This window comes from Pelophylax lessonae, assembly GCF_965119305.1.
Source record: "Pelophylax lessonae genome assembly, chromosome: 6".
NCBI classification, from domain to species: Eukaryota; Metazoa; Chordata; class Amphibia; order Anura; family Ranidae; genus Pelophylax; species Pelophylax lessonae.
In genome coordinates, this window is record NC_138773.1 from 193676972 (window position 1) to 193695228 (window position 18257).

The 18257-nt window shown below is 45.4% G+C and overlaps 1 protein-coding gene across 4 annotated transcripts in view; it reads right to left on the reverse strand.

Moving 5' to 3' along the window:
* The window catches only part of RAPH1 (Ras association (RalGDS/AF-6) and pleckstrin homology domains 1), a 330513-nt gene that overhangs the window by 86729 nt on the left and 225527 nt on the right, over positions 1 to 18257 (reverse strand). For all 4 annotated transcript variants that reach the window (XM_082260726.1, XM_082260725.1, XM_082260727.1 and 1 more), the window contains 2 exons: positions 12918 to 12995; positions 5175 to 5334 (listed from right to left, as the gene is read on the reverse strand). In XM_082260726.1, the coding sequence (XP_082116852.1) occupies positions 5175 to 5334; positions 12918 to 12995 (238 nt within the window). The remainder of the gene's footprint in view (positions 1 to 5174; positions 5335 to 12917; positions 12996 to 18257) is intronic.

Sequence of the window (18257 nt, forward strand, 5' to 3'; positions counted from 1 at the left end):
TGGTACTTGAAGCTAATTTCTGTTCAACCCCACGTTGAAGGCAGGTCAAGACCTGAGCCACCGAGAAGGAGCAAGGAAGAACCCCAAGAGACTCACACTACACAATGTACGTCCTCCACGTACAATGATAGATCTTCCTAGAGGTAGATTTCCTAGCTTTCAACAGTGTAGGAATCACAGACTCAAATAAACCGCTATCCTTCAACACCTGACGTTCAACAGCCAAGACGTCAAAGCCAGCGACTGTAAAGCAGGATGGAAGATTGATTCTTGGAACAGCAGATCATCCCTGAGAGGAAGCTGCCAAGAAACGGGGCAACCAGCTGCACCAGATTGGCACAGCAAGCCCAGCGAGGCCAGTCCAGAGCCACTAAGATCACCAGAATCCTAGAAGTCTAGGCAGAAGCTCGAGAGGAGGAAAGGCAAAAAACAGACGATACTGACCCCACGGGGGCCACCAGCGTGTCTGTGGCGTCGGCCAGAGGATCCCTTGACCAAGCCACAAACCTCTGCACCTTTCTGTTGAGCCGAGACGCCAACAGATCCACCTTGGGAGTGCCCCACCGGAGACACAGCTGATGAAACCCCTCTGAATGAATCACTCCCCTTGGTCCATCGCCTGCCGACTGAGGTAATCCGCCTGCCAGTTTTCCAACCCGCAAAGTATAAGGTGGAGAGGGCTGGAACAAACTATTCTGCCCACCTTAGACAGAAAGAGGATCTGTCCAATGATCCAGACCCAGTCTGATTGCTCTGAGTTCCAAAGACATTGATCGGGAGTCTGGAATCTTCCAGCATCCAGATAACCTGAGCAGAATACTTGCAGAGGACACCTCCCCAGCCGGACAGTCTGGCATCCCTGGTGACCATTGTCCAAAACAAGGGGAGGAAGGAATTTCCCAGCAGAAGCGCCAGAGAACAAAGCCACCATATGAGGGACTCCTTCATGCCCCGACTCAGCCGGATCTGATTGTCCAGAGACTGCAGAGTTTTGTCCCATTTGGTCAGAATTTCCCTTTGCAGGGACCTCGTATGGAACTGTGCAAACAGATCCGCCTCAAAAGGTAGACACCATCAGGCCCAGCACCCGCATGCATGTACAAAGGGGTGACCATTTGTTGGACAGCAGGGGGTGAATTGCAGCCTGCAATTTCTGGAGTTTGTTTGTCCAGAGGAAGGAGCACTCTGGGTAAGGCCGAGTCCAGAGTCAGGCCCAGATAGTCCAGCTTTTGGACGGGACCAGAGCAGACTTCTGAAAATTCAGAATCCAGCCGAACTCCTGCAGAGTTCGTATTGTCATCTCCAGGTTCTCCACCAGAGCCGAGGGAGACTCCGCTCGCAGAAGGAGTTCATCCAAGTAGAACAGTAACTCGATCCCCCATTGGCGTAGAAAAGCTAGCACCAGGGCTAACACTTTTGTGAAGGCCCGAGGAGCAGATGCGAGACCAAAGGGTGATGCCACAAACTGCTCCTCTCCGACAGCAAAGAGGAGAAAATGCTGGTGACTGGCACATATTGAAATGTGAAGGTTGGCATCCTTATATCGATAGAGGCGAGGAAATCTTCCCGACGCAGGGATGCCACCACCCTTTGAATGGGCTCCATTTTGAACTTCTGCACCTGCACAAGGCAGTTTAGAGCCTTGAGGTCCAGGATTGGATGCACTTCGCCTTCCTTCCTGGAAACATGTTTGTGTAAAAACCCTGAAAATGTTCCAAGGTTGGAACCCGGACAAATACCCCTTGAAGGAACAGGTCTTGTTCCGGCCCAAACAAGCCCTGTAAGCGGTCTGGGGACAGGTGCAAGTTGTAAGGAAAAAACCTTGCCGGGGGACGAGAGCGAAACTCGATCTTGTATTCGGACCGAATAACCTTGTGGACCCACTTGTCTTCCATCAGGGAAGTCCATGGGTCTGGAAACCAGCGAAGATGTCCCCCCACCCCCTATAAGGGTGAGGACGCACCTTTATGAAGAAGGAGCTTTGTCCCAGGGTCTGGAGAAGCCTGATCTTGGCTTGCCAGACAAGGTTCGTTTGGATCCTCCAGAAGAGGCTCTGAAAGGCTTTGCCCTTGTCAGATGACCCTGAGGGAACCAAAACACTTCTTATGAACCGAGAAGGGACGCCCACGTCTACGATGAGCTTCCTTGCCCTTAGTAGCCTGCGGAAGAAAAGTACTCTTCCCCCCCTGTGAGACCTTTAATGATGTCATCCAGGGTAGCTCCAAACAGGTAATCTCCTTGAAAAGGAAGATCAGTCAAGGCCTTTTTTGAAGTCTGATACGCAAACCAGCACTTGAGCCAAAAAAACACGCTTAAGGACCACTGCCAAAGCTGATCATTTTAAGCACACTGTCAATGTTCAATGGTTCAACCTTTTTTCCTTGGAGGAACCGCAAAAAAAGTGAGCTCTCACAGAAACCCCTGAAATAATGTTCACATTTACAACTCATGGAACATTGGTGTGATCAGCATATTGCAACATATTACAAGTTTTTTTTAGAAATTGTATTAAATAATATAAGTATTAAAACATATCTATTTAATGTAAAAGTTGTTCTTGCTTTTTCTGCACAGTTGCTCAATCCTGAGTCATAATTGAGATAAGCAAAGGCATCACAGATAAACTGCAGCCGCCTTGATCAGCTGGTCCGCCAGCTCAGCAAAGGCAGGTCATGGTGTAGGAGTTTAGCCCACTCGGTCAGACTTTGCGACACTATGGTGAATACCAGCCTCATTGCAGAACCAGCCAGAGTGTACATAATGAGGGCTACAGCCTTTGATTTCCGGTCAGCCGGATCCTTAAAGGTTGGGGACTCTTCAACCGGAATCATGGCTGCCTTGATTAATCTGCAAACCAGAGCGTCCACCACCAGTGGCACAGTCCACTTCTTAAAGAGGTTGTAAACTCACCTCAAAGTCTTTAACCTATAGGTAAGCCTATATTAAGGCTTACCTATAGGTGCTCTTAATATCTCCTAAACATGCACAGTTTAGGAGATATTTACAGTGCATGCAGCCGATTAAGTCATCGGCGCATGCGCTCTGAAGGAACGGCCACCTGTGCCGTTCCTTCAGAGCCCTATGCCGTGAACGGTGGCTCCCGCACGCATGCATCTGCGCCTCGGTTGCAGCTTCAGCTGCACCTCCATCTTCAGGGTCTCAAACACATATACAATCGGTGCATCCACCAGCACCTTTTCATGTGCGGTAGCAGACGTGGAGGAATCATTCTCACTAATCAGAGGATTCCAGGTGCGTGGTTGTAGACCCAGCAGGGTGACCCATGTCCGCCGCGGCCGAATCAGATTCAGGATCCGATGAGACAGATGAGGCAGGGGAAGGTGGGGGGCACTTTCTGCTAGCCTGTCGGACACAAGGGACTCCAGGACCACAGTCCATGCATGGATGGATGGTTGGGACCTGGAGGGCCCTGCAGCCACAGAGGGGATCAGGTGGGAAAATGTGCTCCAAAAGACTCCATGAGTCACCAGTGTAAAACACTGCTAAGGGCCAACCCCCACTGCACTGGCAGCACCACCCAGTCGCCAGGCACAAAGCCCCAAGCGATCCTCAGCAGAGAGGGTCAGGACCCCACCAGACCCACCACCCACAGAAACAGGCACCTGCAGCCACTAGAAGAATCTGCACTACACTTGCAGCGATCAGGAAGTAAAATGATCCAGGAGTCAGTATCAAGGGGTGAGCAGGGCTCCACTGTCATGGCTGCCGCTATTTCCAATGGCAAACCACAAGAAAATGGCTGCCGAACTACACAAACATGACTGCCGTGTATAGACATGCACAGACTACAACAAAATGGCGGCCATTCCAGGAAAGTGGCCAGACCACCCAAATAGCCCCAGCGTGGGGGGGGGGGGCAGGATGAGGGACTTGGCAAGGGGGGTTGCCTGCGTGAAGGAGGGGAACCTGGTGTTCACCGTCGAAAGGGGGGGCCCACGTTAAACCCCAAAACCATCAAGAGGGAGAAGGGGGACAGCTACTCACCATACCATACCAGGAGCCAGGCGGGCACCGCTTCAGACAGAATCCATCTCCATCAAAATGGGGGGGCTGTTGGCCAGGAAGAACGCTGCGATTTGGGCCAAGATCTGGTCGTATGCGGCCACACGAGGCATAACTTGCAGGCCAGCCCCCGTCCAGTGAGGCTATGTCGCGGCCAACCTAGCGCAGAGCTGAGGTCTGCATGCGTGCGCTCGCTGGCCAGACTGGGGTGACCACTGGATCTAGATTATCCAGCCCATCGCCCAGTCCGGCAGTTAATTCTAGATTTTACAGGAAAATATCCAGGAGAAAAAAAAATTCTATCTAAAAATCTTTTTGCAAGGACCAAAGATCCCAGCATGGAAATGGGTCCTTACGCCTGACTAGGCAGGAAAAAAATGAGTGGCTATAGCAGAGAGAGGGCGCATACCCCCTGGGACTGCCCATGGGTGTAGCCAGAATTATTTCCTGTAGGGGGCAGTATACCCAAAGGTTACGAATATCAGGAGCTGTGGCTGTCAATGAACTAAAGAGAAATTATGTTTTCATAGTACTACTCTGGGCAAGTAATGAGGATTTTTTTTTTTTTTTTTTTTTACACATTATGATTGCTTATAGCAGTGTGTTATTATTATACAGGATTTAAATAGCGCCAACAGTTTGCGCAGCACTTTACAACATTCATTTTTTATTGCTATATGCAGGTGTTTTACTGATTGAAACTAATTCATTCAGTTTTTGACATTGTGATTAGCTGTAATTGTCCAGAGCTAATCACATGGTACAGATGGGCTGTGATTTCGGTCTGTACCACGTGATCACACTAACCAATCACAGCTAGCAACACAATTGTACACAATGGATAGCTTGAAAGGAAGCAATCCATTGTTTACAATTGCCATGTGACCTGCTGTGATTGGTCACGTCATTTGACATCCACCCATATCAACGAGAGGTCCGCTCAGCTGTCATGTTGTTATAGGCTAGGTGGGAAGTGGTTAATACACATTGCCAACACCTTGCATTATTCGGCCTTAAGATCGCCTTAAACATTTTTTCACAAACAGTATGCCACATTTAAACCAAAACAAAGCATTATACAATAATAATGTATTTACCCAGAAAGCCTTACAAATTATTTTATCATGCCTTACAGCTATAAAGAGACTGACCCATCTGCAGCTCAGAAATGGTTTCAACCAGTGACCAATCCAGGCTGTATCCACAGTGAGATTTATCCATCAAATTGTCTAGCACCTGCCGTACTGTTTGCCTCTCATCCACCATCATTGTCTTTGAGCTGTCATCTGACATGTGCACTCTGATTACCAGCTGGGATGAAGGGAAACAAGTGTGGAAAACAGTTAAGAAAAAGCAATTGGTCAAAAACAGTAACCACAGATTAATAAGTACTAGACTGGACTAACACAAAAAAAAATAAATAAAAAATAAAAATCTCACAGGGCGTTCGAGAAGCAATGCCTGAAGCAACAAGAATGCCTGTGTAACGCAACAAAAACGCTCATTACTGCTATAGGTGCGTTAATGCGCATTAGGGCTGCTGTAGAATTCAATGTCTGTGTGAAAAAGCCCTAAGAGGAAAAAACCATTGAACTAAAACCCAGACATACATTCAGATAGAGCATTAGACTGATAGATTGATCATTTACCCCATATTCATAGCAGTAATATTTAAAATGTAACATCCTGATTATATAATTTTAACTAAGAAATGTACCTGATTATTATGCACTGAAAATGTCCTATGTTATAGACCTTGAATTTCAATGCACATGGAATTAAATAAAACATACAAAAGGATTCAAACACTGAGGTAACAAAGGTATTCGAGGTTACCCATCCTAGATGAGTAAGAGAAACATAAATGGCAAGCTACACATAAAAATGGTAAAGGTTGCTATGGCAGCCTTTACACAAGAAGCTAAGAACTGAAAGATTAACTGTGAATGCCCAGCCATTTAAGATACAATATCTCATAAAAGTGAGTACACCCCTCACATTTTTGTAAATATTTTATTATATCTTTTCATGGGACAACACTGAAAAAATGACACTTTGCTACAATGTAAAGTAGTGAGCGTACAGCTTGTATAAGTGTAAATTTGATATCCCCTCAAAATAATCCAACACACAGTCTTTAATATCTAAATCACCCTAGGTGAAAAGGTCTAAATTGGGCCCAATTAGCCACTTTCTCAACCCGGTGTCATGTGACTCGTTAGTGTTACAAGGTCTCAGGTGTAAATAGGGAGTAGGTGTGTTAAATTTGGTGTTATCACTCTCTCTCATACTGGTCACTGGAAAATCAACATGGTACCACATAGCAAAAGAACTCTGAGGATCTGAAAAAAGAATTGTTGCTCTAAATAAAGATGGCCTAAGCTATAAGAAGATTGCCAAGACCCTGAAACTAAGCTGCAGCACGGTGGCCAAGACCATACAGCAGTTTAACAGGACAGGTTCACTCACAGGCCTCGTTATGGTTGACCAAAGATGTTGAGTGCATGTGATCAGCGTCATATCCTGAGAGAAAATAGACATATGAGTGCTGCCAGAATTGCTGCAGAGGTTGAAGGGGTGGAGGGTCAGCCTGTTAGTGCTAGGACCATATGCCGCACACTGCATCAAATTGGTCTGCATGGCTGTCGTCCCAGTAGGAAGCCCCTTTTACAGATGATGCACAAGAATGCCCACAGCTTGCTGAAGACAAGCAGACTAAGGACATGGAATACTGAAACCATGTCCTGTGGTCTAATGAGACCAAGATAAACTTATTTGGTTCAGATGGTGTCAAGCGTGTGTGGCAGCAACCAGATGAGGAGTACAAAGACAAGTGTTTCTTGCCTACAGTCAACCATGGTGGTGGGAGTGTCATGGTCTGGGACTGCATGAGTGCTGCCGGCACTGGGGAGCTTCAGTTCTTTGAGGGAACAATAAATGCCAACATGTGCTGTGACATATTGAAGCAGAGCATGATCCCCTCCCTTCGGAGACTGGGAGTCAGGGCAGTATTCCAACAGGATAACGACCCCAAACACACCTCCAAGACGACCACTGCCTTGCTAAAGAAGCTGAGGGTAAAGGTGATGGACTGGCCAAGCATGTCTCCAGACCTAAACCCTATTGAGCATCTGTGGGGCATCCCCAAATGGAAGGTGGATCTCTAACATCCACCAGCTCTGTGATGTCTTAATGGAGAAGTGGAAGAGGTCTCTAGTGGCAACCTGTGAAGCTCTGGTGAACTCCATGCCCAAGAGGGTTAAGGCAGTGCTGGAAAATAATGGTGGGCACACAAAATATTGACACTTTGGATCCAATTTTGACATTTTTACTTAGGGGTGTACTCACTTTTGTTGCCAGCAGTTTAGACATTAATGGCTGTGTGTTGATTAAATTTACACTGTTATACAAGCTGTACACTCAACTACTTTACATTGTAGCAAAGTGTAATTCATTCAGTGTTGTCACATGAAAAGATAAGATAAAATAAAATATTTACAAAAATGTGAGGGGTGTACTGTATTGCCCAGGACATTGACTTGAGTTCAGAAAATTGGCAAAAATAAACAACCCCCCTTCTTTTTATTATTATTCTACAGAATTTATATAGAGCCAACAGTTTGCACAGCGCTTTACAATGAGGGCAGACATTACAGTTACAATACAATTCAATACAGCAGGAATCAGAGGGCCTCAATCGTTAGATATTTATAATTGTAAATGCATAGCTTTTGTAAAAAAATTGTATTTTTGTATTACGGTAAAATCCTTTTCTCTGATGTTCATTGATGGACACAGCTCCTTATCTTCATGACCCTTGGATTTATGCTGTCCCCTACAGGAGTAGGACACTAGGAGGAAAAAAGTTCGACTACGCCTATAGGGCAGTCCCAGGGGGTATACTCCCACTTCCTGCTATAGGTCTTCAGCTTTGTAACAAGCAGTGTCAGAAGAACATATAACCCAACTCAATAGAGGGGGAGGGTGCTGTGTCCATCAATGAACATCAGAGAAAATTATTTTACGGTAAGACAAAAATTCAGTTTTCTCTCTCGTTCATTGATGGACACAGCTCCATATCTTCTTGACCCTTGGGACGTCCCAAAGCAGCGTCAACATGAGGGGTGGGAAGAACACAGCAATAAACACACTTATCAAAGGCTAAATGGAGCCAACCAGGTAAATCAGGAGCTCAACCAGGAACAATCGGAGCTCACCTGACAAAAAAATACACACCAAAGAAGGACTAATCTTCAACAGCGGCCTGCAAAACCTTGCAGCAAAATGCAGCATCCCCAGATGCCAACACATCCACCTTGTAAAATTTAGTGAAAGTGTGCACCTTGGCCATCTTGCAAACCTGCACCACTGATGCCTGATGACTGAAGACTCAAGAAGTACTAAGTGCCCTTGTAGAATGCACCTTAACAGGGAAAGGAGGATCCTAACTCTTAAGTAGACCTGCACCACTGTCTTCCTGATCCATCTGGAAATGGTGGCAGCAGACACAGTCAGCCCCTTACGGGGTCCATCCAAAAGGACAAATAGGGAATCCGATTTTCGGAACGACTAAGTCGACGCCAGGTACACATGATGGCCGAACCACATCTAAAGAATGAATGCAAGGCAATCTCTTTAGGGTGCCAAGGTTTAGGACACAAGGAAGGCAACACAGTGTCTTCATTTAAATGGATACCAGAGACTACCTTGGGAAGGAACGACTGGCAGGGATGAAGCACCACTTTGTCTCTGTGAACCAGCAGGTAAGGTGAACGACAAGACAACGCTGCCAACTCCAACACCCTGCACGCAGAAGTAATAGCCACTAAGAAGGCTATCTTCTGTGACAAAGTAAACAGCTGAAACGCACTAATATTTTCAAAAAGCTGTTTCCGAAAAAAACGACAGCACCAAATTGAAGTCCCACGGAGGTAACAGAGACCTCACCCGGGGAGCCAGGTGGCGGACCCTCTGAATAAAGGTGTGAACCAAGAAATATCCATCCGCTCCAGATACGGATGGGGGCACCCCTTTAGGACCCCCCTGCGGGGTTACAGGCGGATTTTGATTCCTGGTACTTTGATCCCGAGGGAGGAAAAGACAGCTTATGGGCCAAGCAGAAAGGGCCACGTTTGCGATGAGACTCCTTGCTCCTGGTAATCTGCGGAAGCAGAGTACCCTTACCTCCTGTAAGTCCCTTATTGATCTCCTTCATGGAAGCTCACAAAAGGGAGGTCAGTACCTTCTTGGAAGCCTGGTCCGCAGACCAGTATTGAGCCATACCATGTGGCGAAGGGTCACTGCTGTCACAGAGACCCTGCAAGCTAAGGGAGCCGCATCCAGAGAGGCATCACAGATATACTGCAACCCCTGGACCAACTGGTCCGCCAGCTCCTCCAGGAAGACCCGAGGAGTAGAGGCGAGATCAAAGGGTAACGCCACAAGCTGATAATGCTCCTCTCCCACGGCAAAGCGTAGGAAGTGCTGGAGACTGACACATATTGGAAGGTGAAGGTAAGCATCTTTGATGTCGATGGAGGCAAGAAAATCCCCCTGATGCAGGGAAGCCACCACCGTGCGAATGGACTCCATTCTGAACTCCTGCACTCACACAAAGAAGTTCAGCACCTTAAGGTCCAGAATTGGAGGCACCTTGCCTTCCTTCCTGGGGACTGTAAACAGGTTTGGGTAAAACCCCTGAAAAGGGATCATTAAGGGATCATCACCCTTTAATGTAAAAGGTCTTTCACCGCCCCAAAAAGAGCCTGTAAGCAGACCGGCAACAGTCGCAAGTTGGAAAGAAGAAACTTACCGGAGGGTAAGAACGAAGCTTGATCTTGTAGCCAGACTGAATGAACTCGTGGACCCACTTGTCTTGTACCAGGGGAAGCCATGGGTATGGGAGCCGGTGAAGATATGGGTGAGGGTGCACCTTCATGCTGAAGGGGCCTTGTCCGCAGGTCTGGAGAAGCCTTATCTTGGCTTGCAAGACCAGGTTCGCTTTGATCCTCCAGAGGAGGCACAAAGGGCTCCGATCCCTTGTCAGTTAACCCTGAGGGACGAAAAAACTTCTTATGAGCCGAGAAAGAGGGCCCACATCTACGACAAGGGTCCTTGCCCTTAGTAGCCTGCGAAAGAAAGGTACCCTGTGAGACCTTTAATGATGGTAGCACAAAACAGGCGATCTCCGTGAAAGGGAAGATCAGTCAAGGCCTATTTAGAAGTCTGGTCTGCAGACCCACATTTCAGCCGAAGGACCACTGTCGAAACAGAGAGCCGTATCCAAAAGAGGCCTCACAGATAAACTGCAGCCCTTGAACCAGCTGGTCTGCCAGCTGAGCAAAGGCAGGGGGGAGCTACTCCCCCTCCAGTTCCCGGCGCAAAAGCTTAGCCCATTCGGTCAAAGTCTGCGACACCAGGGCAATGGTCAATATTGGCCTCAGTGCCAAACCAGCCAGGGTGTACATATTGCGGGCCACAGCCTCCGCCTTCCGGTAAGCCGGTCCTTAAAGGCCAGATCTCTTAAACAAGGCAACCATGATTCCGGTGTATTTTGGAAACTGGAGGGTCCACCACTGGTGGAACAGTCCATTTCTTAAGAAGGGACTCCACATAGGGGTATCACCTAGCAACCTGCTTAGGGACCCCAAGGGGACGCTTTGGTCGTCCCCAATCTTTAGTGACAATTCTGTCAAAATAGGAGGTGAAAGGTAACACCTTTGCCACTCTAGATTGCTTGTGAGTGCCAGATGGCACCTGCGCCTCCTTTGTAGCCGCAGCTGCGTCCTCCATCTTTAGGATCTCATGCACACATACAATTATGCATCCACCAGCGCCTTTTCATGCGTGGTTGCAGGAGCCTAGGAATCCTCCTCACTATCTAAGGATTCTGAGTGCGTGGTCACGGACCAAGCAGGGTGTTCCACGTCCGCAGTGGCCAAAAAAGACTCAGGAGGCGATGAGACCGATGAGGCAGGGTAAGCTTTATGCCAGCCTGTCACCCAAAAGCCACCTTCACTCAGGACACAAAGAACTCCAGGACCGCTGTCAGTGCATCGATGGATGGATGGGACCCAGAGGGCCCCACACCCGCAGAGAGGGAATCGGGTCAGGAGATGTGCTCCAAAGACTCCATGAGTCACCAGGGGGACCCCACAAAAAAGTGTAAAAGACTACTAAGGGACAACCTCCACCGCTCTGGCAGTACCACCCGGCTGCCAGTCACAGAGCACCAATCGATCCTCAGCAGACTCACCACCCCACAGATACCAGGCACCACAGCCACTAGGAGAATCTGCATTGCATGAGCGGCGATCAGGAAACAAAAAGTATCCAGGAGTCAGCACCAGGGTATGAAGAGGGGAGCCCACTGCTGAAAATGCTGCCCAGAAGGCTCCATAGACATGGCTGCTGCTGTTTTCTATGGCAGACCACCGCAAAATGACTACTGGACTACACAAACATGGCCACCATTCATTGCAGCACCATAAGGCTCCCAGGGACCCAAGATAAATCTCTAGGTCTCAAGAACAAGCAGGACACCCCCCACTGCCAGCATAGCGCCCTGCCCCCACCCCATGAGGTGGGCCAGACCACCCACACAGCTCCAGCATAAGTTGAGGGGGAGGGGTAGGATGGGGGACATATGAAGGGGGGGTTCCTGGCGGGAAAGAGGAGAACCCGGGGATCCAACCATCATATGGAGGGGCCCACGTCCACCCCAAAACCCTCCAGGGGGAGTGGGGGGACAGATACTTACCATACCAGGAACCAGGCGGACACCGCTCCAGACAGAACCCCCTCCCCATCTAAATGGGGGCTGTCGGCGAGGAGGATGATTGCGAATCAGGCCAAGACCAGGTTGTAAGCCCCCGTCCGGTGGGGCTATGTCGCAGATGACCTAGCTCGGAGCTGAGGTCTGCACACGTCGTTGGTCAGACTGGGGTGATCACTGGATCTAGATTATCCAGCCCGTTGGCCGGTTGATTGTAGATCTCACCTCAAAAAACCAGGAGAAAAAATATATCTAAAAAAAAAAAAAAAAAATTGCCAGGACCAGAGATCCCAGCAGGGAACTAGGTCCTTACTACTGACTAGGCATAAAAAAAAAAAAAAAAAAAACTGAACCTCCATAGCAGAGAGAGTGAGTATACCCCCTAGGACTGCCCATAGGCGTAGCCAGACTTTTTTTTCTGCCTAGTGTCTTAGTCCTGTAGGGGGTAGTATAACAATGTTTAAAGCGGTTGTAAACCCTATAAAAAAAAAAAATAAAAAAAAAAAACCTGCAAGACAAAGGCATAATGAGCTAGTATGCATCACATACTAGCCCATTATGTTTAACTTACCTTAAAACGAAGCCCCGACACGGACCCCCGGACATCGATGAGGGCGCTGCCATGATCCCTCGTCGTCTCTTCCGGGTTCGGCGGCTCCGGCGCGCTGATTGGCCGGAAGAGACGGCTCCAGCGCGCTGATTGGCCGGAGCCGTGATGACGATGCGCGGGAGTGATTTTTCCGGCAAGCTCCCGGCAAGTTAATTGAAGGTCCCCCCGGACCTTCAGAGCGCATGCGCCGCTCGCACGAGCGGCTGCATGCACTGTAAATATCTCCTAAACCGTGCTGGTTTAGGAGATATTATTTGTACCTACAGGTAAGCCTTATTATAGGCTTACCTGTAGGTAAAAGTGTCAAAAAGCGGGATACAACCGCTTTAAGAAGACCAGGAGCTGTGTCCGTCAATAAACCAAAGAGAAACACACTTTTTTCACTGCAACCAACCCTTTGATAGTTCAAAAAAAAGGAAACAAGCATTTGGTAGTCTAGCAGTTGATAAAATATATTGTGTATGAATCTGAGCTGCTAATATACTCCAGTCTACTTTCCACTGCATTCACCTTTTTTACTTGAGCTTCTTTAATTTTTTCAAGAGCTACTCGAATCTTCTCTGCCTTAATTTTGGCAGCTTGTTCCTCCTGTTGATTGAATTAAAAACACACACAAATGATCAGATTACTTTAAATTAATAATGGATGATAATAATAATATGACAACAGTCTCAAACTAGACCCCAGCAAATGCTCCAGGTTTTCAAGCATTGGTAAGTGCATTATCACCTGATGCAGGGGTTAGAAAAAAAGCAAGGGAAGTCACACCAGAAATAGAACACACACTGATAAATGTTATTCAGAAAATTGATATATAATGTTATAGTCAATATTTTAATAATACATTTAGTTGCGATTGGGAATATACAGAGCAGAAAGTGGTACAGAAATTGATAACATGTAGCCCTCATACACCTGAAGACTGCGAAGATCAAACAATTGTAGCCCCTCCTTGGAAATTGTAGTTGGAACCAAACTAAGGTCTTAGGTTCCACTGACTTTCAACAAATACTATACTATGTTGTTTTGGTTATATTAAGCCTGGTACCCAAACATCGGCTCATAGTTGCAGTTTCAACAGAAACTGTCCGACATTCAGCCCATGTGTACAACAACCTGTTACACATGAATGTTAGAAAACCAGCATCCGATCAGCGCTCGCATCCAAAGGCCGGTGTGTTCTGGGTGGGGGGGGGGTGCGGTCCCCCTGTCAGGACAAAATAGCTTAGCAGGGAAATCACTGTACTGACAACTCCTTCCAAATTCCTCAGTTTTTTCTCGTTCAGCCCGCTGGCTTGAACGATTAAAAAAAACACCCTGTTAAGCCTAGTACACACTGAACGATAAAAAAAACTGCAGAGCTTGGAAAGGAGTCGCTGTACTAACTATCCGATGTTAGCGACCTTTCACACTGAGCTATTGTGTTTTGACTGTACCCTCACCCCACTGGTCAGCGCTCTCAGCCATTGGGTTGCTGATTGGCAGACCTTTTTCGGTCAGGCCCCTTTAAATTCTGTTGGACAGGCTGCCATACACACAGGTCAAATGTCGCGCAGTTTCAAATTAACCGGCCAATGCCGGCCTACATTCGGCCTGTGTGTACAGCCCTTAAAAGAATGTACCAGGCTTTAGCGGTCATGACTTGCAATTTTTCAGCTTTATTCCAATATAATGTTCTTTTGCAGAAATTTTAGCCAAATGATGCCAATCACATGCAGTATGATCACAAAGAAAGTGACCAGTGACCCCTGCTCTTTGCAGATTTGGACATTTTTCCTAGCTAGTGATAAAAGGCAGGATGTGATCCATCAGAGCTGAATGAAAAGAAAACCATACAAATGAACAAGCAAGGGGTTGGTATTGGTTTACCAGGTACTTGTGTTATATGGCCTTTGTTTCCTTTACAACAGATTCACTGAACCTGAAACATAGCCAATATTTTATTAATAAGGCTTTGCACCATGATTTTCTTTTAGAATAGGCGTATCAAATTTCTATGCTAAAAACATGTAAGAGGTCTTCAGAGACCATGAAACCAGCAGAATTACATAACGATCTCCCACTAAAATCCCTGTGGACATCCTACTCTGACTGAATTTAATACACCTGCCCCTTTTTTAGACTCATCACATTAGTTGAAATTAATGATTACCTTAGTTAAAATGAGCTCAAAGCAGACTAACTGTACAATTACTGTCAGATTTTTTAACACTTGGACAGAAAATGGTTAAATACTTGACAACTTGATTCAACATTATTATAGTGCCCAGGGCTGTGATAATGCATACAATCTAAAAAATTTGGGGTAATCCTTGATCCATCACAGAAAGTCAATTTCTTATCACTTTACGATTACTGTGCACTTTATATTTCACTGAATTACATACATTGCCTTGAAAAAGTATTTATACTCCTTGAAATGTTACCACCAATGTAAATATATTTTATTGGGATTTTAGGTCATAGACCAACACAAAGTGGCACATAATTGTGAAGTGAAAGGAAAATGAAAATAAATATCAGAAAAGTGTCGCGTGCATTTAAATTGAGTCAAAACTTTGTAGAATCACCTTTCGCTGCCATTACAGCTGCAAGTCTTTTTGGATAGGTGTCTACCAGCTTTGCACATCTAGAGAGAATGACGTTTTTGCCCATTCTTTGCAAAATAGCTCATGCTCTGTCAGATTGGATGGAGAGTATCTGTGAACAGCAATTTTCAAGTCTTGCCACATTCTCAATTGGATTTAGGTCTGGACTTTGACTGGGCCATTATAACACATGAATATGCTTTGATCTAAACTATTCTATTGTAGCTCTGGCTGTATTTTTAGGGTCATTGTCCTGCTGGAAGGTAAACCTCCGCCCCAGTCTTAAGTTTTTTGCAAGTCTAACAGGTTTACTTCTAAGATTGCCCTGTATTTGGCTCCATCCATCTTCCCATTAACTCTGACCAGCTTTCCTGTCCCTGCTGAAGAAAAGCATCCCCACAACATGATGCCACCACCACCATGTTTTATGGTGGGGATGGTGTGTTCAGGGTGATGTGCAGGTTTAGTTTTCCACCACACAGCGTTTTGCTTTGAGGCCAAAACGTTAAATTTTGGTCTCATCTGACCAGAGCACCTTCTTCCACATGTTTGATGTGTCCCCCACATGGCTTCTCAAAAACTGAAAATGGGAAATCTTATGGCTTTCTTCTTGTCACTCTTCCATGTGGAGTGCACAATAGTTATCCTGTGGACATATTCTCCCACCTCAGCTGTGGATCTCTGCAGCTCCTCCAGAATTACCATGGGCCTCTTGACTGCTGCTTTGATTAATACTCTGCTTGCCCGGCCTATCAGTTTAGGTGAAGCTCATGTCTTAGTTGTTTTGCAGTTGTGTCATACTCTATCCATTTTTCGGGATGATGGATTGAACAGTGCTTCCTGAGATGTTCAAAGTTGGGATTTTTTTTTAATATCCTATGCCTGCTTTAAACTTCTCCATAACTTTATCCCTGACCTGCCTGGTGTGTTCCTTGGCCTTCATGATGCGGTTTGTTCACTAAGATTCTCAAACAAACCTCTGAGCGCTTCACAGATCCGCTGTATTTATATTGACAATAAATTGTACACAGGTTGGCTCTATTTACTAATTAGGTGACTTCCTAAGGCAATTGGTTCCACTGGATTTTAGTTAGGGGTATCAGAGTAAAGGGGGTTGAATACAACCACATTTTTCAGATATTTATTGGTAAAAAGAAAAATCAAAAACCATTTGTGATTTTCCTTCTACTTCACAATTATGTGCCACTGTGTTGGGCTATCGCATAAAATCCCAAAAAAATAAATTTGCGTTTTTGGTTGTATCATGACAAAATGTGGAAAATTTCAAGGGGTATGGATACTTTTTCAAGGAACTGTACACATCTTATCTAAAAAAAGAAATGTGATGTTCCTCTGCTTCCAGCTTTTAGAACAGCCACAACAGAGCAAACACAAGCAAAGCTGGCACACTGAGCTCACTGCCTTTACTGTCTCATGTGCGTTTAAAAACACACACACAAAAAAAAAAATCTATATACCTTTTTTGACTATACGTTACTTTTACTTTTTCAAGAAAAGTATAACTTTTGCTGTAGCTGATCCTGGTATCCAGAGATGTTCCCTATGGTACAAGTTCAAAGCATATGTTGTCTTTCTAGTAAGGATTGGTTGATCAATTCTTTCTAAAGAATGTTCTTCCAGTTATATGAAGATAAAATACTGAATCTCATTTATAAACAATAGAAATAAATGAAGTATAGTGACGTTCCTGTCAATCAGTCAGATTGTTCGATTTAAATTAAATTCAGTAAAATATAGCTATACAGGAGCTATAGAACACTGACAATTAAAAAGCAAAAAAAACAAAATGTTTTACTTTCTGCTAAAAAACACATCCAATTTAAAAAAAATAAATAAAATTCTTCATAAATTTAGGCTAATATGTATTCTGCTACACTTTTTTGTTAAAAAAAATCCCAATAAGCATATATCCATTAGTTTACGTTTTACGTGAACGTTATAGCATCTAATAACTATGATATATATTTATGGAATTTTTTTTATTTATTAGTAATGGAGGCTATCAGTGACTTTTTGCGGGACTGTGATATTGCAGCAGACATTCTGAGACTGACACTTTGCCTGGAACCAGTGACACTAATAGAGTGATCAGTGCTAAAAATATGCACAGTCACTGTACTGAGACTGGCTGGGAAGGGGTTAACAGCGAGGGTATAACTGTGTGCCTAGCCAGTGTTTTTGTGTTAACTGTGTGCTGCTTTTACTAGGGGAAATAATGGACTCTAGTCCCCTGCTTTGCAGGAACACAGAATTCCTTCCTTCCCTCCTGTCAGAAGGGAGATTTTCCTGCTTTACATAGGAAAATCTCAGGTCTCTGTGTATTGTCAATAATTGGTGGGTTCTGAAAAACATCAAGTGCCCGGCACCAGCAAGCGGCATGCGCCCCCTGCAGCCGGAAGTCCGAAATCACATATAGTTATATGATCAGGCGCACATGTGCTGCCCTGTAACAAAAATCTTCCATTAGGATTATATGTGCATTTAACATTATGCTTGTTACAGTGAACAATGTTTTGCTTCCTGAACACTTTTGGGTGCCAATTGTGAAAAAAAAGCCTGTAATTTACAGTGGCATTAAACCCAAAAGCAAACCTTTATTATATTGCAGCTTACCAATTCTTAGATGTGATGGCTACATTTGTTTTCATTTTAGGCTTTTTTCACCCGTTTTTCAACAGAACAAGCTTTCCTGCAGATGTACCAGTCAGAGCAGGGTTTCTCAACCGTAGGTTCAGCAACTAGTGTCTCTGCCAGCCCCTCCTCTCCTCCTGTCCATCCCAGGTGCTTTAATGTGACATCACATGTAATGAAGGAGAGAGGAGGGCTAGCAGGGAACAGCAGGCTGGAACAAGGACTATCACAGCTGCTTACGTGTATTGCTCTGCATCAGAAAGAAACTATTCCTGCCATTCTCCCATGTAATCTTCCCTCCTGACTCCCTTTGCTCTGCACTTCTGATCCCTATATTTTGCCGTGCTGACCTCCTGTACCCTGCCCTGCTTCTGCCATGCACATTGGTTATCTCAATTATGACCCAGAAATGAGCAACTGTGCCGAAAAAACAACAACTTTTACATTAAATAGATAAGTTTTAATACTTCTATTATTGAATACATTTTCTAAAAATAACTGTTGTAATATGTTGCAATAGGGCTGGGCGATAAATCGATTTATCGATTTTTTGGCTTGCAACAGTTTTTTTTTGTCAAACTCGAGTTTTTCTGTATAATACTAGCCACTA